The sequence below is a fragment of the Capra hircus genome, chromosome 17 (genome assembly GCF_001704415.2).
Source record: "Capra hircus breed San Clemente chromosome 17, ASM170441v1, whole genome shotgun sequence".
Taxonomy (NCBI): Eukaryota; Metazoa; Chordata; class Mammalia; order Artiodactyla; family Bovidae; genus Capra; species Capra hircus.
The window spans coordinates 2847513-2867364 of NC_030824.1; the positions used below are offsets into that span (position 1 = coordinate 2847513).

At 52.1% G+C, this 19852-nt stretch overlaps 2 protein-coding genes across 2 annotated transcripts in view; one reads left to right on the forward strand and one right to left on the reverse strand.

Moving 5' to 3' along the window:
• Positions 812-7292, forward strand: C17H22orf31 (chromosome 17 C22orf31 homolog). Its single transcript, XM_018061197.1, has 4 exons — positions 812-857; positions 3368-3405; positions 5033-5482; positions 6776-7292. The coding sequence occupies exons 1-4, from the start codon at positions 812-814 to the stop codon at positions 7202-7204; spliced, it is 963 nt and encodes a 320-aa protein (XP_017916686.1). The 3' UTR covers positions 7205-7292.
• Positions 8146-19852, reverse strand: part of ZNRF3 (zinc and ring finger 3) — a 145266-nt gene continuing 133559 nt past the window's right edge. The window contains exons 4-9 of the mRNA XM_018061043.1: positions 19490-19621; positions 18047-18157; positions 16934-17101; positions 14760-14862; positions 12364-14130; positions 8146-11333 (exon numbers count right to left, since the gene is read on the reverse strand). Coding sequence (XP_017916532.1) covers positions 11290-11333; positions 12364-14130; positions 14760-14862; positions 16934-17101; positions 18047-18157; positions 19490-19621 — 2325 coding nt within the window. The 3' untranslated portion in view covers positions 8146-11289. The remainder of the gene's footprint in view (positions 11334-12363; positions 14131-14759; positions 14863-16933; positions 17102-18046; positions 18158-19489; positions 19622-19852) is intronic.

Here is a 19852-nt window from a genome sequence, read left to right on the forward strand (position 1 = left end):
GAAGCGATTCAGCCCCAAACTCAGTAATCAAGATAAATATTTAATCAAGGTTAAAATATATTAAATATATTTAATGGACTGTGTTTTTGAAAATTATTTTATCTTTGGCCTTGCTGCGTCTTTGTTGCTGCATAGACTTTCCTCTAGCTACTCTAACGGCGGTGTGTGGGCTGCTCATCGCTGAGGCTCCTCTTCTTGTGGAGGACGGGCTCTCAGGCTCTTGGGCTTCAGCTGTTGCAGTTCCCAGGCTCTGTTGAGTCCCAAGGACTCAGTAGTTGCAGCACACAGGCTTTATTGCTCCTGGGCATGTGGGATCTTCCCAGATTAGGGAGTGAACACTTGTCTCCTGCTCTGGCAGGAGATTCTTTACCACTAAGCCACCAGGGAAGCCCTGGACTGTGTTTTTATGTACTTTTTAAATTTTTAAAAAAAATTTCTTGGCTGTGCCGTGTTGCATGTGGGATGCCCAACCAGGGATTGAACTTGTATCCCCTACATTGAAAGCACAGTCTTAACCAGTAGACTGCCAGGGAAGTCCCAGTGCATTACATTTAAATGCAATATTTTAAAAAACTCTAAATGAATGCCAAAAAACTCATGAACAGAATCTTAAATTTTTAAATAAAATCAGGATCTAGATTCTTGATTTTCCTTTAGTCTCGGGCTCATCTCAGCACAGTACTGTTACTGACCCTGTCTCCCAGGTTCTGAGTCAGGCGACTAGTGATGGAGAAGAGAAGCAGTAGTTTGTCTTTTCTGATGGAGGTAAAGGGAGAAAAAAAAAATTGGTTTTGAACATAAGGAGTTAGAGATGTCTGTGGAGCATCTGGTGGCCACGTCTGAGAACCCAGAGCCAGGTGAGAAGGGGTTGGCAGGACACTCTCATCTCACATACTTGGCCATGAAAGGTGTGTGTTCGCCACATGTGGTCTAAATCACTGGTCCTCTGAGTTTGCATCACGGCTCAGGAATCTACAAATTCTCTCATCCAGAGTTTCTCTCTTCTTTCCTAAAACTTCTGCATCATGAACCTCAGATGTGTTCCCATATGGGTATGGAAGTTTACTTGCTTGGGTGTTAAAAAACATCTTTTGCGGAAATTAAAAACAACTAAATTCCATTAGAATTTGAGGATGGGGCATGAAGGAGGAAGAGGAGAATTCATATGAACTGGCTCAATTTCCTCTTTATTCACCAACCCTCCAGAAAGAGAATAGGAGCTAAGAAAAACGACAGAGAAGAGGGGTAGTAAAGGAGAAAAAGAAAGAAGAAAGATTAATAGAGCTAAAAATACAGTGAGGAGAGCCTGGCTAAACATCAGAGAAGGGCAGATGTGTTTGCAAACAGAAGCGATGATTTAGATATGTCAGGAAGAGGAGCTCCAAAGGATGGGTGGAAAGTAAAAGCTATTTAGACTTAGCTCAGCACAGTAAAGAAGGTGCATTGGTCAATCAAACTGAGGGACAGATCTTTCCACAACACGGAAGCCCTACGGCCTCAACCCCAAGTTCTCTGGACCAAGTGTTGGCACCAACGATGGAAACTCTTGCCATGGTTTCAGGACCCTGGACCAAATGGAGTCTTTCCATCCTGATTTCATACTTCTGAACAACCTTCAAGGGAACAACCTCTGTTAAAGACTAGTTACTTTGTTTAATGTATCCTCATATACCCACTTCCCTGTCCACCTAACACAGCAGGGGACATTCGAGACAACTTCTAAAACCAGTGGGCGAGACTTCCCTGGTGGTCCAGTGGCTAAGACTCCCTGCTCCCAATGCAGGGGGCCTGGGTTCAATCCCTGGTCAGAGAACTAGATCCAACATGCCGCAACTAAAGACTGCATATGCCACAACGCAGACTGAAGATCCTGCATGCAGCAACGAAGACCTTGGGCAGCCAAATAAATAAGTTTGTTGTTGTTGTTTTTTTTAAAAGAAGACTGTTGGTAGCGTTTTGTGAGATGATGTTGGTAAAGAGTCTAGAACCATGCTTTGGCCTACAGTGAGCATTCAATCAACACAGGGTTTACAGAAATAGGAGCAATCAGTTCAGTTCAGCTCAGTTTAGTCGCTCAGTCGTGTCCAACTCTTTGTGACCCCATGAATCGCAGCACGCCAGGCCTCCCTGTCCATCACCATCTCCCAGAGTTCACCCAAACTCATGTCCATCAAGTCGGTGATGCCATCCAGCCATCTCATCCTCTGTCGTCCCCTTCTCCTCCTGCCCTCAATCCCTCCCAGCATCAGGGTCTTTTCCAATGAGTCAACTCTGCGTGAGGTGGCCAAAGTATTGGAGTTTCAGCTTCAACATCCGTCCTTCCAATGAACACCCAGGACTGATCTCCTTTAGAATGGACTGGTTGGATCTCCTTGCAGTCCAAGGGACTCTCAAGAGTCCTCTCCAACGCCACAGTTCAAAAGCATCAATTCTTCGGCACTCAGCTTTCTTCACAGTCCAACTCTCACATCCATACATGACCACTGGAAAAACCATAGCCTTGACTAGATGGACTTTTGTTGGCAAAGTAATGTCTCTGCTTTTCAATATGCTATCTAGGTTGGTCATAACTTTCCTTCCAAAGAGTAAGCATCTTTTAATTTCATGGCTGCAGTCACCATCTGCAGTGATTTTGGAGCCCCCAAAATAAAGTCTGCCACTGTTTCCATTGTTTCCCCATCTATTTCCCATGAAGTGATGGGAACAGATGCCATGATCTTAGTTTTCTGAATGTTGAGCTTTAAGCCAACTTTTTCAATCACTTCTTTCACTTTCATCAAAAGGCTTTTTAGTTCTATAGCACACGTCAAATTACTCTGAATTATTGGTAAAGAACATGAGGATTACTCCTGGGGCAGTGTCAACTGAAGAGAGTTACACGGAAGGGAGAGAAGACAGAATTTAATGGAGCTTGAAGAGTATGTATCAGCTGCCATCTGTGTGAAGAGCTCTGTGCTAGAGATTCTGACTGCTCCGAGAGGCAGAGCAGTGTTGCTCAGTGATTGAGTCAAAGGCCCAGGAAAGTAAACACATTTGAGTGTTTAGAACGAGGTGGTAAGGAAAAGTCAACCGCAAGACGGGGAAGGAGCAAAGGGAAACAGAGGCATGGTTCCCTGTGTCTTGCCCTTCTGTTCCCACAATGCGGAATAAAGGCAGACCGTAGCCCCAGAGCAAGGGCGCACTTCTCCGGGGCTCACCAACTTTGAAAGGATGCCTGCCTGACCAACCTCCAGACGTTTGCAAACGCTTCCCAGAGACAAATCCTTTCCGACGCCCTGCTCTAAAACTGACCCACCTCTCGGGAGGTGAGGCCAAGGCTCCGCCACTGAGTGGGCCCCATTGTCCTCCTGAGCGTCTGTGGGTCCAGATGCTGGCAGCCTGGAGGTGGTTCCACGGCGGCCTGCGGTGCGGTCTGCCTGCGACTTTGATTCACTCCAGGCACAAAAACAAAAACAAACAAACAAAAAAAATCAAACAGGCAACACATGTGATTCCAGGAACTCCTGCCAGACTCATGCTCTGTTTTTCCATCATTTCGCTCTCCTCCTCCTCTGGGGAGGGAGCCTCCTTTGGCATTCTGCACATGAAATGTCAAAACCACCAATGGGGCGAGCACCTGATAAGGAGCTCAGCATTGCCTAAGAGTTCCCAGGAAGAGGCGTCTTTGTTCTTGTTTCAAGCCCTTGACACTGCTAACAGCTCTAATTACTGCATTTGCCATGGGATGTAAAATAAAACCACATTCCAGAAACCATGTAGTCTCCCCGGGAGAGACACGCGGGCAGAGGTAGGTGCCCAGGACTGCAGGAACGTGTTCTTTCATTTCTGGTCCCTAACTTTGGCAGCTGTTCTGAGAACGTAACAATACCTTCTTTATGTGCACGGAAAAGGGCCCTTGTGCACAGGTAAAGATACATCTCGCTACCTGTACCCACAAACCTGGTCTGCATATTTGAGTATGCTGCGTGCAGAGGGTGCTTCTTAAGAATGTCAGGAACTTCAAAATTCACCCGAGCCATTTTTGGGAAGAAGAGGGCTAGAGAAGTTCCTGAGGCTGTAAGCAGAAGAAAATAGAACTTCTTCCAACATAAATCAACTATAAAAATCTGATGATGTAACACCCACCCACACCCACATCACAAACCAAAGTGACATCACAAATACTAGAGATAATGGTTCAAAACTGCCTGCATGACAGCCAAAATCTAAACAAACAGCAGTTTGCCCATGCATGACTGAGGCAGAGAAAGACAGGTGATAGAAATATTAAAACAAAGCAAAACAAAACAAAAAAGAAAAAGGGAAAAGAAAATACATATTTCTTCCCCCTACTAAGCTAGCTAAAATAAAGTTTAAGGCAACTGAAATATGGTAAGGTGATTTTATTTTATTATAGATGACATTTCTTAGAAAGCCAGGTCTCTTTTAAGTGTGTGATTCTAATCTCTCCAAATTGTTCTCTTGTTCTTGGCTGGTCCTGGGAAATGGGGGCCAGCATCATTTACCTTGTACTTTTGCTTTTATAGACCCCAGAGTATATTTCCCTGCTTAGCAGCTTTTCTTGGCTCATGGCAGTCTGGTTAGAAGCGATTTCAGGACTTGGCGAGATTTTTACCTGCTGTCATTTCTGGGTTGTAGCAGAGCTGAGAACTGGCTACAGCTCTGTAGGCAGCTCAAGTGATCCTGTCTCCCGTTCCTCTCCCACTGTGGTTTCCCTTAGCTTTCCAGGAGACAGAAATTGCTTTCAATTCCTTATAAATGCTCCCCAACCCTCCCTCCACTTCCAGTGCAAGCATGCTATGCTCTTTGAGAACCTGACCATCACTGTGACGTTGTGAAGTTACTATTGCTTTCCTACTTGGTACAAAAGGCTTTGGTGAGCAGGAGAGAGGATATGTAGAAAGGTTTCTAAGAGTTTTTGCGGAAGGAATGATCTTTAAAAAGATGTTAGTACATTACCTCCAAAATAGACCTTCTAGTCTCAGCTGGAGAATTGGTCTTTTTTATTCCTCTTTCCCCCTTATGATTCTAGCATCCAATCTATGTGAGACGAGAGCCCAGCATCCCTGCCTATGGACTCCGACAGTCTATCTTACTGAACACCAGGCTTCAGGGCTGCTATGTGGACACTCCAGCTCTCACCAACATCTGGACAACCAGAACGTGTACTGAGCCGAACACCACTGCCCCCACACCAGGTCCCACCTCTTCTTGGGAAGTTGTAAAGGACCCAGTCATTGCCAGTTCCTTCTCCCTGGTGAAACTGGTGCTCAGGCGACAGCTGAAGGAGAAATGCTGCCCAGTGCCACTCAAGTTTGGAGACGCAAAACCCTCCAAGAGATTAAAGCCCAGGGACGATGCAACAATGAAAACTACCCAGCGGGGCGGAACAAGAAACTCCATCAGTTCCAAGAGCAAGCAGCCAGCAGGGCAGCGGCCAGGCTCGCCCAGGCGCAGGGGGCCTGTAGGAGGCGTCAATGAGGTAGGAGAGGGCTGGTGGTGGAGGAAATGTGACAGAGGGGGAAGAGGGAAAGGTAAGCTAGGGATTCCCATGAAGAAGAGGAAATCCTGAAGCTAAAGATGGCATGAGGGGGTGGGAGGGAGTTAGGATGGGGGTGGGGGATGTGATATAGCAGAGAGAATACGAGATCCGGGGTCATGTCTATGTATCCTCTGCCCAGCTCAAGAGGAGGACAAAGTGGTTTTCAGAAGCAGAGACTAAAGGAGCTTGATGTGAAGGGAAAATGAAGATGAGAAAGGCTCAGAGACACACGCCTGAACCCCAGAGCTGAGCCTCAGATCTAGCTATAAATCTGAACATGGAGAGCGTGGCATCCAGAGGCCTGATCTGCGTCCAGCTCTGTTGCTCCTGGTGGCCAGCAGAGCTCAGGAGGCACCACGTGGGAACCTGCTGCACAGCACAGGGGGCTCAGCTTGGTGCTCCGTGATGACCTAGAGGGGTGGGACGGCAGCGGGGGGGCGGGGGGCTGTGAGGCGAGAGGGAGGTCCAAGAGGGAGGGGACAAATGCATGCATATGTATCTGATCGACTTCATTGTACAGCAGAGACCAATACAACATTGTAAAGCGATTATGAAGAAAGTGAAAGTGCAGTCACTCACTCATATCGGACCCTTTGCAACCCCTTGGACTGTAGCCCACCAGGCTCCCTGTCCTTGGGATTCTCCAGGCAAGAATACTGGAGTGGGTTGCCATTCCCTTCTCCAGGGTGTCTTCCTGACCCAGGGATCAAACCTGGGTCTCCTGCATTGCAGGCAGATTCTTTCCTGAGCCACCAGGAAAATGGGGTAATTATATTCCAATTAAAAAAAGGAAAAAAAGAATGCCTCCTGGAGCTAGTCACTCAGGGTTCTGATCCCAACTTTGTAATTGGCTTTTGTCATCTATAAAACGGGGAGTGACAGCCCTTCCCTCATAGGGTTTCATGAGAATGAAATGAGTTAGCACTCGCAAACGGTTTTCAAGCCGAGGCTGGCGCAGAGTCGATGCTTGGGGTCCTGTGTGGCGCTCTGTAGGTGTGGCCTTGGGCAAACCCATTCCCAGCTCCTTGCCTTTAGAGCTGTCTCCCGCTGACCTTCCAGTGTTGTGGCAAATCGCTCACAGAGGCGTCCCTAAAGGGATTCAGTAAACTAGAACATGCTAGACAAATGTTGGTGGTGGCTGTAACCAAGACTCGGGGACACAAATCCCAGATAATTATTCTGAGCTCCCTTCTCAAGTTTTAGCTTTGACTTCTCTGCTTTCTTCCTGGCTAGAGTAAAGAGAGTTCAAAGGAGAAAAAAGCAACGGTCTGCCAAGATCTTGAGAGCAGATATGCTGAACATGTGGCCGCCACCCAAGCGCTATCCCGGGACATGGGGACAGCGTCCTGGAAGGGCCGAGCCTCACTTCCTGAAATCAGGAAGAGGCAGCAGTTGTCCGAGGATGCGTTAGTCATCCACGGCCTCCCCACTGAGAGCTACCAGGCTCTGTACCACGCTGTGGTAGAGCCCATGCTGTGGAATCCTTCCGGGACCCCCAAGAGGTACAGCCTGGAGCTGGGCAAGGCCATCAAACAAAAGCTCTGGGAGGCTCTGTGCAGACAGGCTGCCGCCCCTGAAGACGCTCAGAAGGACCCGCGGCCAGGCAGGAAGCGGCTGGAAGTCCACAAGGAGCCTGTTGAGGAGGCTGTGCCCAAGAAATAGCTCAAGAGGGAGAAATAGGAACTGGAGTTCACAGGATTAGGATGTTCTCTGCTGGATGTCTGAAAAATAAACACTGCTTTGCACCTTCCATGCTATCTCAGAGCGCTTTACAAATCAGTGACTACCTTCCCCAGGGCAGGGGGGAAGCAAGCACGGATGGGTAGGAGATTCACTTAACATGCAGGGCCCCCTCTCCACCTTTGCAGGGTTTGGTCATTTCCAGGCTGGACACTTAAGCCTTTTCCCTACAAGTCCCTTTCCCTCAAAGAGGGGCTGGAGGCCCTCAGTCTTCCAAATAGGAAAAGGCCTGGCAGGTGAAATCGATGGTTACGTCCAGCCTATGGTCCCTATTTTTAAAAAGTAGGTTCCTGGGATTCCCCCCTCCCCTGCCACACATACACATAGGGCTGAGCAGAAAACTTGCCACCACCACCAGGGACATAATCACAAATGCTCACCCGGGACGTCACCCGGATCCCCAGTTACCTGAATGCTGTTTACACAGAAGCCACCGTGGGTGACAGGCACTGCTTCACGCACAGCTCTCCTCTGTGGCATCTGTAAGACCTTTACCAAACAGAGCAACGACAACATATAACACATACTTGATAAAATTGTATTTTTTTTTTTACAGTCATTTGTACAATTTGTTACAAAACCATAGAAGACTACAACTTGTTTTAAATCATTTTTGGTCGGCAAACATGTAAAATCTGTGTGCAATTATCATGTATTTACAGGGCTTCATGTTAGTCATTTTCAATGATTATTCCAACAATGTCACACTCTCAACATAAGACATGGCTTAAGATAAATATATTAGTAAATAAATATTCTGAGAACATATTTCCATAAATGAAATGTGCTGCTATACATATACAGAATATACATAAGTTGTTTTCTAGCCTTTAAAACATTTTTTAAAAATGGTAATGTTGGAGAAGGAGCCCTTAGACAACTTTATTACAAAATCTTTACAGCAAGTCTTTACAAAATATCTTTTAAGTGCTATGGGAGAAATATTTTTAAAAAAAAACATTTTAAAATAGTGCCTTGTTAGACCAATACAATAGAGTTTATATAAAGAATAGAAAAAGGCAGTTCTGTGTCAAAAATAATACTCTTGATTACTAATTATTTTTTAGACCTCATTTTAAAAGCATTAGTCCTGCATGAGCTTTGAGTAGGGGCTAGCAGCACATTAGGGAGGGTGTGGGCAGTGGGCAGCAGAAGGAGCTTTATAAAACGGCGTGGGTTAGGGTCAGGGTCAAGGTAAGGGAGAGGCGAAGAGACGGAGAGTTAAGGCCAGCATCCCAGGGCTGTGGCCACAAAGAGGTACCTGGTGGACCAGAACTCCCCAACCCCCATTTTCCACTGGTTCCAGCACTTTTTAATCTACATGGCTGCCCTACACCCAAGGCTGGGCCATTGGACCACGCCCAACAGTCACATTCCTGCTCATGGGTGTGTGTGTGTGTAGGGGGTGGTTCTCAATGGAAGATTCGAGGCTTCCAGTTTCCACGTCTACATAATCCCCACACGCCACAGAGAGGCCACGGAGAGGCCACTGAGAAAAGATACTCATCATTATTGGAGTCTTACGACTTCAAAGAAGACAGTTCTTTTGACTTGAACGGTGAGGCAATATAGTTGGGTCATTACGCTTTGTGACCCAACACAGATTTAAGACAATGGTTAGAGATTTCAAAGTCTGAAAAATTCATTCTTCTGTTTCTACCACCCTATAAAATATGAAAATTAAATGCGTTTCTTTTGCCATCTGTAGTCACTGTTCTTTTCAAATGAAAATTGGACACATTTATTCTAATAAGCCCAGTTGAAGCCACATGTTCTCCTCGTCCATTTATTGCTTAAGGCTGTTGAGGAGTTTTTTTTTCCCCAGTTGGGACTAAAGCAAGCCACTTTGGGGGGTCGGGTTTCAGACAAAGAGGAGAATATGCACTCGAAGGCATTACAAACAAACAAAAAACACAAAACCACAAACAAACAGAATCTCAACAATGAGAAGCTGCCTTTTGTAGTCCGTGTTAGAAGCCCCCACCCGTTCCCTATGCAAGTTGCTGTCCTCTGCAGCTGCTACTTTCGGCCCCAGGAATAAAGGCGGCCCAGATTACACGTCACCCGCTCAGGCGCTGCCCACACCCTCACCAACAGGTGTGCCAGGCACAGGTGGGGCTGGGGGTGGGGGTGGCCTCAGAGGGATGTCCCACAGCAGAGACTAGGGGACAAATCTCACCACAGTGAGCCCCTTAATGGGCAGATGGCTCAATTGTTTGATGCTGAGATTTCTTTCTGACAAATCCTGGCCAGAAGTAAGTAGATGTCCTCACCACAGGCTGGGCTTTTTAAGAAAGGGATTCAATAAGATTCTCATTCAGAATGTTCTGGTGCAGAGCCTGGGCTGACCTCCCCTGGGGCAGACTGGAGAAGAGTCTTACAGCCCCCTGGCAGAGGTCTCCGCTTCCCCACTTATGCGGGGGGGCCAGGACTCAAGGTTCTATTCGGCAAATGAGCATTTCAGATGACAACAAACACCTGCTGAATAAATGAATAAGCAGAAATGACCAGAAGAGTTAGCAGACACAAGGGCTAAGGTGATTAGTTTCCTTTAAAAAAAAAAAAAACACTTTTCTTTTTTAAGGACAAGAAATACGTTGGACAAACAGGCTAATGATCCCTGATCTGAAACAGCTTTGAATAGATTCTCCCTTTTAAAATGGAAACATCTTTTTAAAAATGGTTTGGGTTTTTAAACTCTCCCTCCCTCTTAAAACGACAACAACAAAAGAAAACAACGAAAGGCTGGAACAATATACAAAAACCTACCCTTTGGGGCTAAACTATCTGATAGTCTCTTTCTGTCTCATGGAGAATCAATACATAATAGTGCATTAGGTAGAAAGGATAGTAGACATTTGCAGGCGAGATGAGCAATTTCAGCCATGAGGCAGAGGGCTGAACAACCCTGAAGCGATAGGATGGGAAACTTTCATACGGAGCTCAGACCCTATGGGGTCCCTGCCACGCGCCCCTAGGAAGATATCCCAAAGTCGGAACAGTCCGGGGGCGTGGCCGCGCCCGCTGGGACGCATGCGCACAAGCCCACTCTGCGCCAGGGTGCCCTCCATCCCTCCTCTCCCCTAACTTGGGTCAGACACCGAGGCTGCAAAACCATGTACATTCATTCCTCCTGGGTGTCTGTCCCCACACCCCACATCGAACCATCTCTGCAGCCAGTGGCGAGAAGCCCAAGATCAGGGCTCTGTCCTATCTAGGACGCAGACCAGAGGGGACAGGGGCGACAAGGGGACCAAAAGCCCCTGTCACCCCAGGGCTTACGTAGCAATGGCTTGTCCCGACTCCCCAGTGCGGCAGGCCTTCCGCCCGACCCCTGGCTGTTGCCATCAACGGCCTGCAGGTGCGGGCTGGACAGGCCTGGCTTCCGAGGAGGCCTGACGCTTTGTACGTTGGGATTTGCCACGAGAAAGAAAGAGGCAGCATTGCATTGTTCCTCAGAGTTTGTACCCATATCAACTAGCTTTACTTCAAGTTTCTGGTTCATTTTCTAAGGCAGGTGTAGCCCTGAGCTTTTCAAAGGCCTGAGCTCCCTCCAGGGAGACAACAGTATCTACACATGATGTGGTTAATGCAGCAGTGATTTTTTTTTTCAGCAAAAGTTGGCAGTTAGGGTTCTTTAAAATATATATTTAAATAACTTTTTACATTTACATATAATATCTTTAAAAAAAAAATAAAAGCAGAGAAGTCAATCCCACACACCTCGGAACCCCAAGCACACACACTTTACAAAACAGAAGAGTAACATGTTATCAAAGAGGCAGAAGACTCAGAATTTTGTCTGTTGGTTTGTTAATGGTTGGGGGGGGGGGCGGTTTGCCAGAGGTGGCTCACATTTTGGGTTGAGAAGGAGGGCTCTCTTTATTACCACTTTTGTGTTTGTCAAAGCTAAAAAAAAATTTTTTTTTGTTTTCTTTTTTCTGTAGGAAGTCAGAGTTTGGAGTCTCCATACAGTTCCCATTTCCAAGGAAGAGTTCCTTCGGAGCTCAGGCTCCAGGGCTGCTGCTGTCTGCCGGGCGAGATATCAGTCCTGGGAGAGAGAGAACCATCGTCAGGGGAGGGGGCCAGCCCCACAGCCTTTGGGCACCACGTGCAGGGACCAGGCAAGGGACCCAGGGGCCCATCCCCTGGGGGAGCTTAAGCCGAGATCTGCAGGAGAGAAGCGGCAGAGGCACCTGGGGGCTGGGACCACCTGGCATGTTAGGGGAACAGGATGTGGGCACGGGGTGGATGACATCATGAACAAGGAGGGAAGCAGGAGGTGGTCAGAGGGGTTGACAGGGCCTGATACAGCTGGGAGAGGGGTCTACATTTCTAAAATTCAGAGGGTAATGGCAAGTCAGTGAGGGGTTTTCTGGTGTAAATACAGACTTAATGTTTAAAAAAAGACAACTGTGGCGCCGATGTGGAACAGAGGACAAGATCAGCCAGAGGAGACTAGTCAGGCTACAACCCTCACCCCAGAGAGAGGGAATGGGCCTGGCTGCGTGGGGAGCAGCGGAGACCCTTGTGGGGTTTACTGTGGAGATGGAATGGTCCTGGAGCTACTCAAAGGTGCTAGGCTGCCCACCATTCACTCCTGAGACAACATGCTTGGAAACGTTATCGCAGTTTGACCATGTCTGCTCAACCTCATAATAAAAGATCTGGACTGGAATTCTGCCTGTCTTTAGCTAAGTTTCATTTTTCTGGGGATTCCTCTTTCTAGATGCGGGGCAAACCAGCACACAGGGTTCTCACAGACAGACCGTGGAGCCCAGGACCCTGAAGCGGAAGGGGCAGGGCAGGCTCGGGGCTGGGGCCTGGACATCCGGGTGAGGAGCCCTGGAGGAGAGGTTGCGGAGGGTCAGGTGAGCTGCGTCCAGGGCATCTGGGGGAGAGGTGAGGGATACACAAGGCCCACAGGTCTGGAGCACAGACGAAGGGGTAGGTGGGGGGGTACTACCTGGAAATCACCAGGTACTGGGGTTTAAAGCCAAGAGCACCAAGAAAGTCACCCAGGACGTGACCATGGGGAGAGAAGACCGCAACCCGGGCCTGCTGTCACCGTCCACTCTCACCTGCAGCCTCGGGGGCTGTGGCGCTGGATTCCCGAGTGTCCCGGAGGGCTCTGGGGGAGCTGGCCCTGGGGGCCCCCACATCCTCCGGAGGGCAGCCAGGTGGCCGTGGTGCCCTGGCTGGGCAGCACAGAACTCGATCTTCTTCTTGGGCTGCTCCCAGGCCCCTGTGGGGCCACAGGGCATCCGGACCGGGCAGCGCCCCCTCCCAGGGGCTGAGGCCACGGGTCCCCCGGCAGTCAGAGGGCAAGCCCAAGTCGCCATCCACATCCTCTGGAATGATGGGGACGCGCTGGCTCAGGTCCCGGGCCCCGGGGTGACAGCCGGGCGGGGGCTCCTGGGCCAGCGTGTACTGCACGCGCACCGAGCAGTCCTCGGTGCAGCCGCCGCCGCCCCCGCGGCCGCGGGCCACCTGCTTCTCTTCATAGAAGCAGCAGGACAGGCCCTCGTACTTCACCCCGTCCGTCCTGGGCAGATGGTCCGGGTGAAGGCCGTACAGGCCCTGGGAGCTTGTGGGCTGTGGTTCCCTGCCCGGGGGGCCGCACCCCTCACAGGGCGCGGGGCCCAGGTACAAGGCGCCGCCCCCGGCCGCCCCCGCGCCGGGCTCTGGGGCGGGGGCTGGGGGCTCGCAGCAGCAGGCGCACGACGGCCCCTCCCGGGCCCCCTTCCAGGTCCTCCTGAGGTCCGGGGCGGTGCCGGAGGAGGCCTCGAGCCCCCCTTGTGAGGTAGAGCTGTGGGACCCCCGGGGCTCCAGGGAGGAGCTGCTGCTGTAGTTCATCTCCAGGCTGCAGGTGGACAGCTGGTCCCCCGAGGCGGAGGCCGAGACTGAGACGGGCCCGGGCCAGGGCTCCCCTCGCGCGGCGCCGGGGCCCCGGGCTGAGGCCGGGAGCTCTTCGGGGGCTGGGGAGCCATCGAGGCGCACCACGGGGCCCCGGCCCGAGCCCCCCACATCGCCAGTGCGACACGGGCTGCGGCTGCGGTAGACGAAGGGGTCGTAGTCGCTGCTGAGCGAGCTGCGGAAGGTGGAGCAGCTGCCGTACACGCCCTGGTTGCTGACCTCCGTGCAGTCCACCACCGAGTCGCTGGACGAGCAGCGGCACTGGCCCGAGCTGCCGCTGCTGCTGCTGCTACTGCTGTCGCTGCCCGGGCCGTCGGCCAGGTAGCCGCTGCACACCGAGCGGTGGCCGTGGTAGCAGCTGAAGCTGGACGCGCTGCCGCTCTCCAGGGGCGAGGCCGGGGCCGCGGGCGCGAAGAGCAGGCTGCCGCCGCCGCCACCGCCACCCGGGGGGAAGGCTCGTGCCGGGCTCCCGGGGGCCAGGCTGGCAGGAGGCTGCCCCTCGGGCTCGGGGTAGCTGAGGCCCCGGAAGTAGTAGTGCTGGTACATGGTCTCGTACTGCGAGAAGCAAGCTGCCTTGGAGAAGCTGCGGCCGCTGAACTTGGGCCTGCGGAAGGGGGGCGCGGGCGAGTAGGGCCGGTGCTCCAGGCCACAGCGGTGTGCGGCCAGGCCGTGGTCCAGGTGGAGGGGCGGGTAGCCGCGGATGTAGGCGGGGGTCTGTGGCGGGAAGAGGCCTTGCTCCGCGCGCCGGTCCACGGTCAGCAGCGTGACCGGATTCCCGTGGGCGTCCATGCTGGTCCTCGTGGGGTAGGCAGGCACGGCGCCGGCCCTGTGCACGCGGCCCGGGTAGTGCAGCGGCAGGATCACCCTCTGCTGCCGCCCGCGCGCCAGGCTGCTGGTCTCCACGCACACGGCGCTCGGGTTTCCCTTTTGTTCTGGGGAGAAGCGCAGGAAACAGGTCAGGGGGCGGAGCTAGAGGGGCAGACCCCGGCAGACTGAAGCGGTTGGCACTGAGGGGTTCTGGCCCATTCTAAGCTCCCACCAAACCCGGACACGCGGGCAGAGGCCTCCTGCTTCTCCACTCTCGGGGTGGTCACTCCTATTAGGGTCCATCTCCCACCTCCCAGCTGCTCTGAGTGACAAGAGCCTCCAGAGAGGAACCAAGACAAGAGAGAAAAGGCCCTGACCCTCCTGGAAAAGTGGCTCCGGGGAGGGCGCCCTGCCTTCTGGGCCCTCAGCACCCCCACAGTGACACAGCATCATGACCCCGAGGTAGCAGGCAGGGTGCATGTCACCACTTTTGTCCCGCTTAAGAGACTGTGGGCCCAAGGCCTGGAGAGGCCAGGGGCCTGGTCTAAGGCCAGGAACCCAGTCATGTCAAAGCCAGAGCTCAGACCCAGGCTGACCCTCCAGCAGACCTCTGCAGGCCCCCCGGCGCCTCCAGGTCCTGGTGGCAGTGCCTCGGTGGTCTGCCGGCTCACCAGCCTGTGGTGCCCGTCCTGCTCCCACTAGGCACCTGGGAAAGACAGTGCCTCTTGGCAGGACAGAGGCAGCGGAGCGTTACCTATGATGTTGTGTCGACAGTGGGGGCAGGTGTGGTGCTGCAGCAGCCAGGGGTCCACGCACTTTCTGTGAAAGCGGTGAGTGCAGGGGATGACCCGCAGTTCCTGGGGCAGGAGAGAGGACACAGAGCCTGAGCGTGGGCCCGGGCAGAGAGCGGTCCACACATGCTTCTTTCTTCCCGCGGGGCCGGCGTGTGGACCAAGGAGCCCAGTGCACCGTGGTGGTGCCCAGAGGCTCCCCCATCCCCACCTTTGGCTCCAACCACAGTGCTTGGTGTCAAGGGAGGAAGTAGGCTCCCTTCTTGCCTCTAGAGGAGGACACTCACATTCGGGCCACTCACACAGGCCTGCCAGAGCTGTGTGCTCGCACAGGGTGCTCAGCCCGCGGTGTGAGGGACAGCTAGGTGCGCTCCAAAACCTTTTGCATTTCTGGGATGGTGGCTGGCTCTGGATACCCAAAATGAGGTAGGTAGAAAGGACGATGCCTGGGATTCATGACTGACAGGTGGGACAGCAAAGGGGCAAAGTTGTCCCGCCTTTCCCTTCACTGGACCCTCAACATTCACCTGAGGGCACATGGTCTGTAACAAAACTCCCCACATGGAGAGGAGGTGGTGGGGTTCTGAGGCAGGCAGAAATGCCTCTAAAGTTCCTGCGCCCAGAGCACCCTCTGGACTTGCCACTTCTGATTTTCCATTCTGACCAGCTAAACGTAGTCACATTCCAACTAACCCCTAAGGCTGTGCCTGACCGTGCCAAGAGTCCTACCTAGATTTTCTCATGTGACCTTGGTGATTACTTGGAGTTCAGGCCAGTCCTGGGCTCATGTCATAAGCAGAGGCACAGAGACTCGCCCAAGATCACAGAGCTGGAACCCTCCTGGGCCCAGATGAGAGCTCAAGCAGTCTGCAGGTAGAGACTGTTCACTTGAAGGCCTCCGTAAAACCTTGTTTTTCATCCAACAGTCTACACAGTGGCAGAACACTTTCATCAAAGGGGTGTCAAATGCCTGCAACTAACTCTGAAGTGGTTTGCCCCCTATTCCCTCAAATGTGTGTGTTTACGTGTGCCTCTGCCCGGAAGGAAATGAAGCAGATACAGGAAGTGACTCTCAGTGAATGATAACAGTATTCACTGTATGATTCTTGCAACTTTTCTGAAAGTTTGAAATTTTCAGAAAAAAAAGCTAGAAGGACAAAGGAGACATCACATCCTTTGTCCTTACTTTTTTTTTTTTTTTCTGTACCAACCTGGCTTGTGAGATCTTAAATCCCCAACCAGGGATCAAACCTGAGCCCCTGGCAGAAAAAGCGTGGAGTCGTAACCACAGGACCACCAGGGCAGTCCCCTCCTTTGTCTCTTTGTAAGTAAAAATGGGTGCAAGTGTTCCACAAAGCGTTTGGGAGAGGACTGTATGAAGCTGAGTTCCAGAGTTTTCAGATGAGCAATGCGAAAATTAAGTGTTGCTGTGGTTCTGTTACTAAGTCATGTCTGATTCTTTCCTATCTCTCAGAGTTTGCTCAAACTCATGTCCATTGAGTCGGTGATGCTATCCAACCCTCTCCTCTGTCGCTCCCTTCTCCTCCTGCCCTCAATTTAATAAGTGTAAATTAATTAATTGGAATTTAATTAATTTAAGAAGCTTTCCCCCTCCCCCTCCAACCTTGTGGCTCAGCAGTAAAGAATCTGCCTGCCAATGCAGGAGACTGGGGTTTGATCCCTAGGTCAGGAAGATCCCCCAGAGAAGGAAATGGCAACCCACTCTAATATTCTTGCCTGGGAAATCCCATGGACAGCAGAGGAGCCTGGTAGGCTACAGTCCATGGGATCACAAAGAGTCAGACACGACTCAGTGACTAACACTTTCACTTTCTTCAAATGTAAATTAACTGTAAATATTCCTAAAACCAAAGTTACATAGATTACTGATCAACTTGTGTTTAGCCAGGTCTCCGGGCGAGAGTGTCTATGCATGTGGCCACCCCCTACCAGGGGGGACAGCAGTTGAAAGGCCGCAGGATGCCCCTAGGCCACCTGGCAGGCTCAGCCCTCGTCCCACAAGGCTGTGGGGAAGGCCCACGGGGCCTGTCCTTCCGGGTCCCATGTGCCCTCTGTGGGCCAGTCCACCTCATCCTCGGATCGTCCCCATGGGGCTGGGCCCCGCCCCCACCATTACCTCCCCATCGATGTACTTCTCCAGGCAGATGGCACAGTCAGACGTGGAGCTGCTGCTGAGCGTGTCCAGGGCCCCGCAGCTCCCCTCCCGGCGCCCCTTGCTCTTGGAGTTGAACTTCCTGGTTTCCATCTTCTCCAGGGCCTGCACGGCCAGCCTGTTCATGGAATTCTGCGCAGCAGAATGTGGCCCATGTGAGGGTCTGGGTTGTGTTAACAGCGGTGGTCACCGCCTGGGGGGCCACGGTCAACCTAACGCTAGTCTCCATCTGGCCAGGACAGACTGCTGAGGAATCACTAAACATGGAGAGACCACGGCCCAAGAGCACAGGTCTTCCAGACTCCCGAGAGTCCACCGCACTGGCCTAAGCAGCAGAGCCGGCAGAGGTCTGCTTGAGTTATTTGGCCAAGTCTGCTCTGGGCTAAGGGCTCCTCCCTTCACTGAAGAACGTCCCAAGGGCCAATGAATAACGCATGGGGGTGCTCAGCACTTGGCAGACTGGACGTGCTCGACAGACACCAGCTGCTGCCCTGTCGCTGACGGCCCACCCGACCCTCGGCGCTGTCTCTCTCTGGGGACATCACACTGCTACATCCCTGAGAGTCTGGACTCCGGAGTGTCCCTCCATTGCCCTCTGCCCCCAAACCCTTCCTTCCTGTAAGCACGCAGTGCTGTGTCAGCCGGGGCACTAGCGTGGCTCCTCTGTTCACTGAGAATCGCCTGGAGAGCCTGGTAGATGCAGATTCGGACGCAACAGGTCTAGGGTGGGGCCTGAGACTCTGTGCGTCTCCCACGCTCCCAGGTGATGCTGAGCCTGCCAGTCCCCTGATCATATCTGGGGAGCAGGACTCTCGGGCTCCATGTTAACATTCAAACATTTTTTTGGAAACACCCGTGGCTGGAAATGGCACCAGTGCTCGGCCCTTGTATTGAGAGGACTGGCCTTTTTGGAACAGAAACAACTCAGTGCTCTGGGCTCTGCTCTGCTTTTCTCCATCTTTTCTGGCTCTGGGCCAGCAGGGACGAGGCTGCAGTATGGGGGCAGGACCCTGCCCTGGCCTGCACTGGCAGCGGGGCCTCAGGGATGAAGCTGACGGGCCACTCTGGGGCCATTACCTGACTGCGTCGCTGCTTCAGCTTGATTTTGACAAGGAGGATGAGGCAGACCAAGGAGACCACGACGAAGAAAGCCAGGAAAATCCCCATATCGAAGTACTCAGTGGGTTGCTGGAACAGAACAGACACAGTGAGTCACGGCGCTCTTCGGCCTGGGGATGAGCACACGCGCTGGGTCGGCTCTGGGCAGTGGAGGGATGGAGCCACTGGGCTGCGTTTCCCCTCCTTTGCGGGACACGCCAGGGCTTCTGCTAACAGGCGCCCAGTGCGCTCTCTGGGCCCAGGGAGTGCCTGTGGTGTGGCCTGGGGAGGCCTGCCGGGGTCTTAGCCAGGCCTCCTAACAGCTGGGAGAGCTCTGCTCACTGAGTCCGGCTCCCTGCGGAATAGCGCAGAGTCCGTCGAACCCGGTGGGAGAGGCCCTTCCAAATAAACACAAATATCACATTTATGGGACAAAGGAGTGACTGTCATGTTTTGAGGGAACAGTGATTACTAACCATATAATTAATGGTTTACAACAACTCAGAAAATTGTACGCTGCTTCCACAAATATCAGCTTCCACTATAGTGAGTCATATTTACCAAAGCACTCTTTTTTCCCTTTAAAAAGCAGCCAGCAAGTCAGTTCTTCTGCAGACTACCTCTAGTTTTAGTTCCTACCTTTCCCTCATGGCATACAGCCTCCTAAAACCTTACAGCCACCTGACCTGGGACGTGCATTTGGCCCGTCAGAGTGGAGTTTTGCTCACTGAATGCTACGAGCATCTGGGTATTTTTTGCGAAAGGATCCTCCTTTATGTGAATATTCCAATATTTGGGAAGAGGAAATAAAGCATCTATGGAGCACCTGTCCCAGGTTCCTAGAGTCCTGAGCCTGAGGTTGTGCAGAGGATGCCAACAGCGTGGCTTTAACACAACTAAGAGAAGCTTAGAAGACAAAGCTGTTCATTAGCCACCTGGAGGTTATGAGCTCTGACCCCAGTTGAAAGCTTACATTTCCAGATTCTAGTACAGGTTAGGGAGTTTCGGTAATACACTTGCCCCACAGGAAGGAGGAAGCACAGGCTTTATCCTCTTAGTGAAGACCCACAGGAGGAGGGAGACCCAGGAAAAGCAGCTGAGGGTAGGGCGCCCTTCCCTTCAGTCCTTAGTCAGCCTTTCATGGGAAGATGGGACAGAAAAGAAAAGACAGGAAGTCACCCAGAGGGGACGCCGGGTGGAAGAGACACCTGGTCACAAGTCATCTATATCTGGAAATGCTTTTCAGAGGCCCTCAAGTAAAACTGGTAATCTCTCCCTGGCCTCCGGGTTTACATCTGCTATAAACCTGCAGGTCCCTGGGGCGCATCAGCGTTTAGATGGGGAAAAAGCCGGAAGCAAAAAAAAAAAAGGCCGAAGCCAGAAGGGGCAGATGGCGGGGTGGGGCAGGTGGCGGAGGCTCACTCGAGGGGGACGGTGTTGGATCCGCGCGCGCGCCACTTTCTGCTTGTTGACGATGTTCATCAGCTTGATCGCGTCTGCACCCTTCACATACACCACCGGCCTCTTGAGCGGGTCTTCTGAGCCCTGGTTCAGCTAAGCAAGGAGAGAAGGTGCTGCTTAGAAGACGTAATTACTTTCAAGAAGCCAGAGAGAGAGAAAGAAAAGCTGGAGGAAAAGAACACGAAATTCCCTTTTGAAAATCCCCAAACACCAGCATCATAGGCTGGGGGCTCCCAGGCAGATGAAGCTGAGGATGCCCCCTGTTTCAGGATGAAAGGTCTTTGACAATGCCTCCCAGCCCCCAGCTCCCTGGCTCTTAACCCC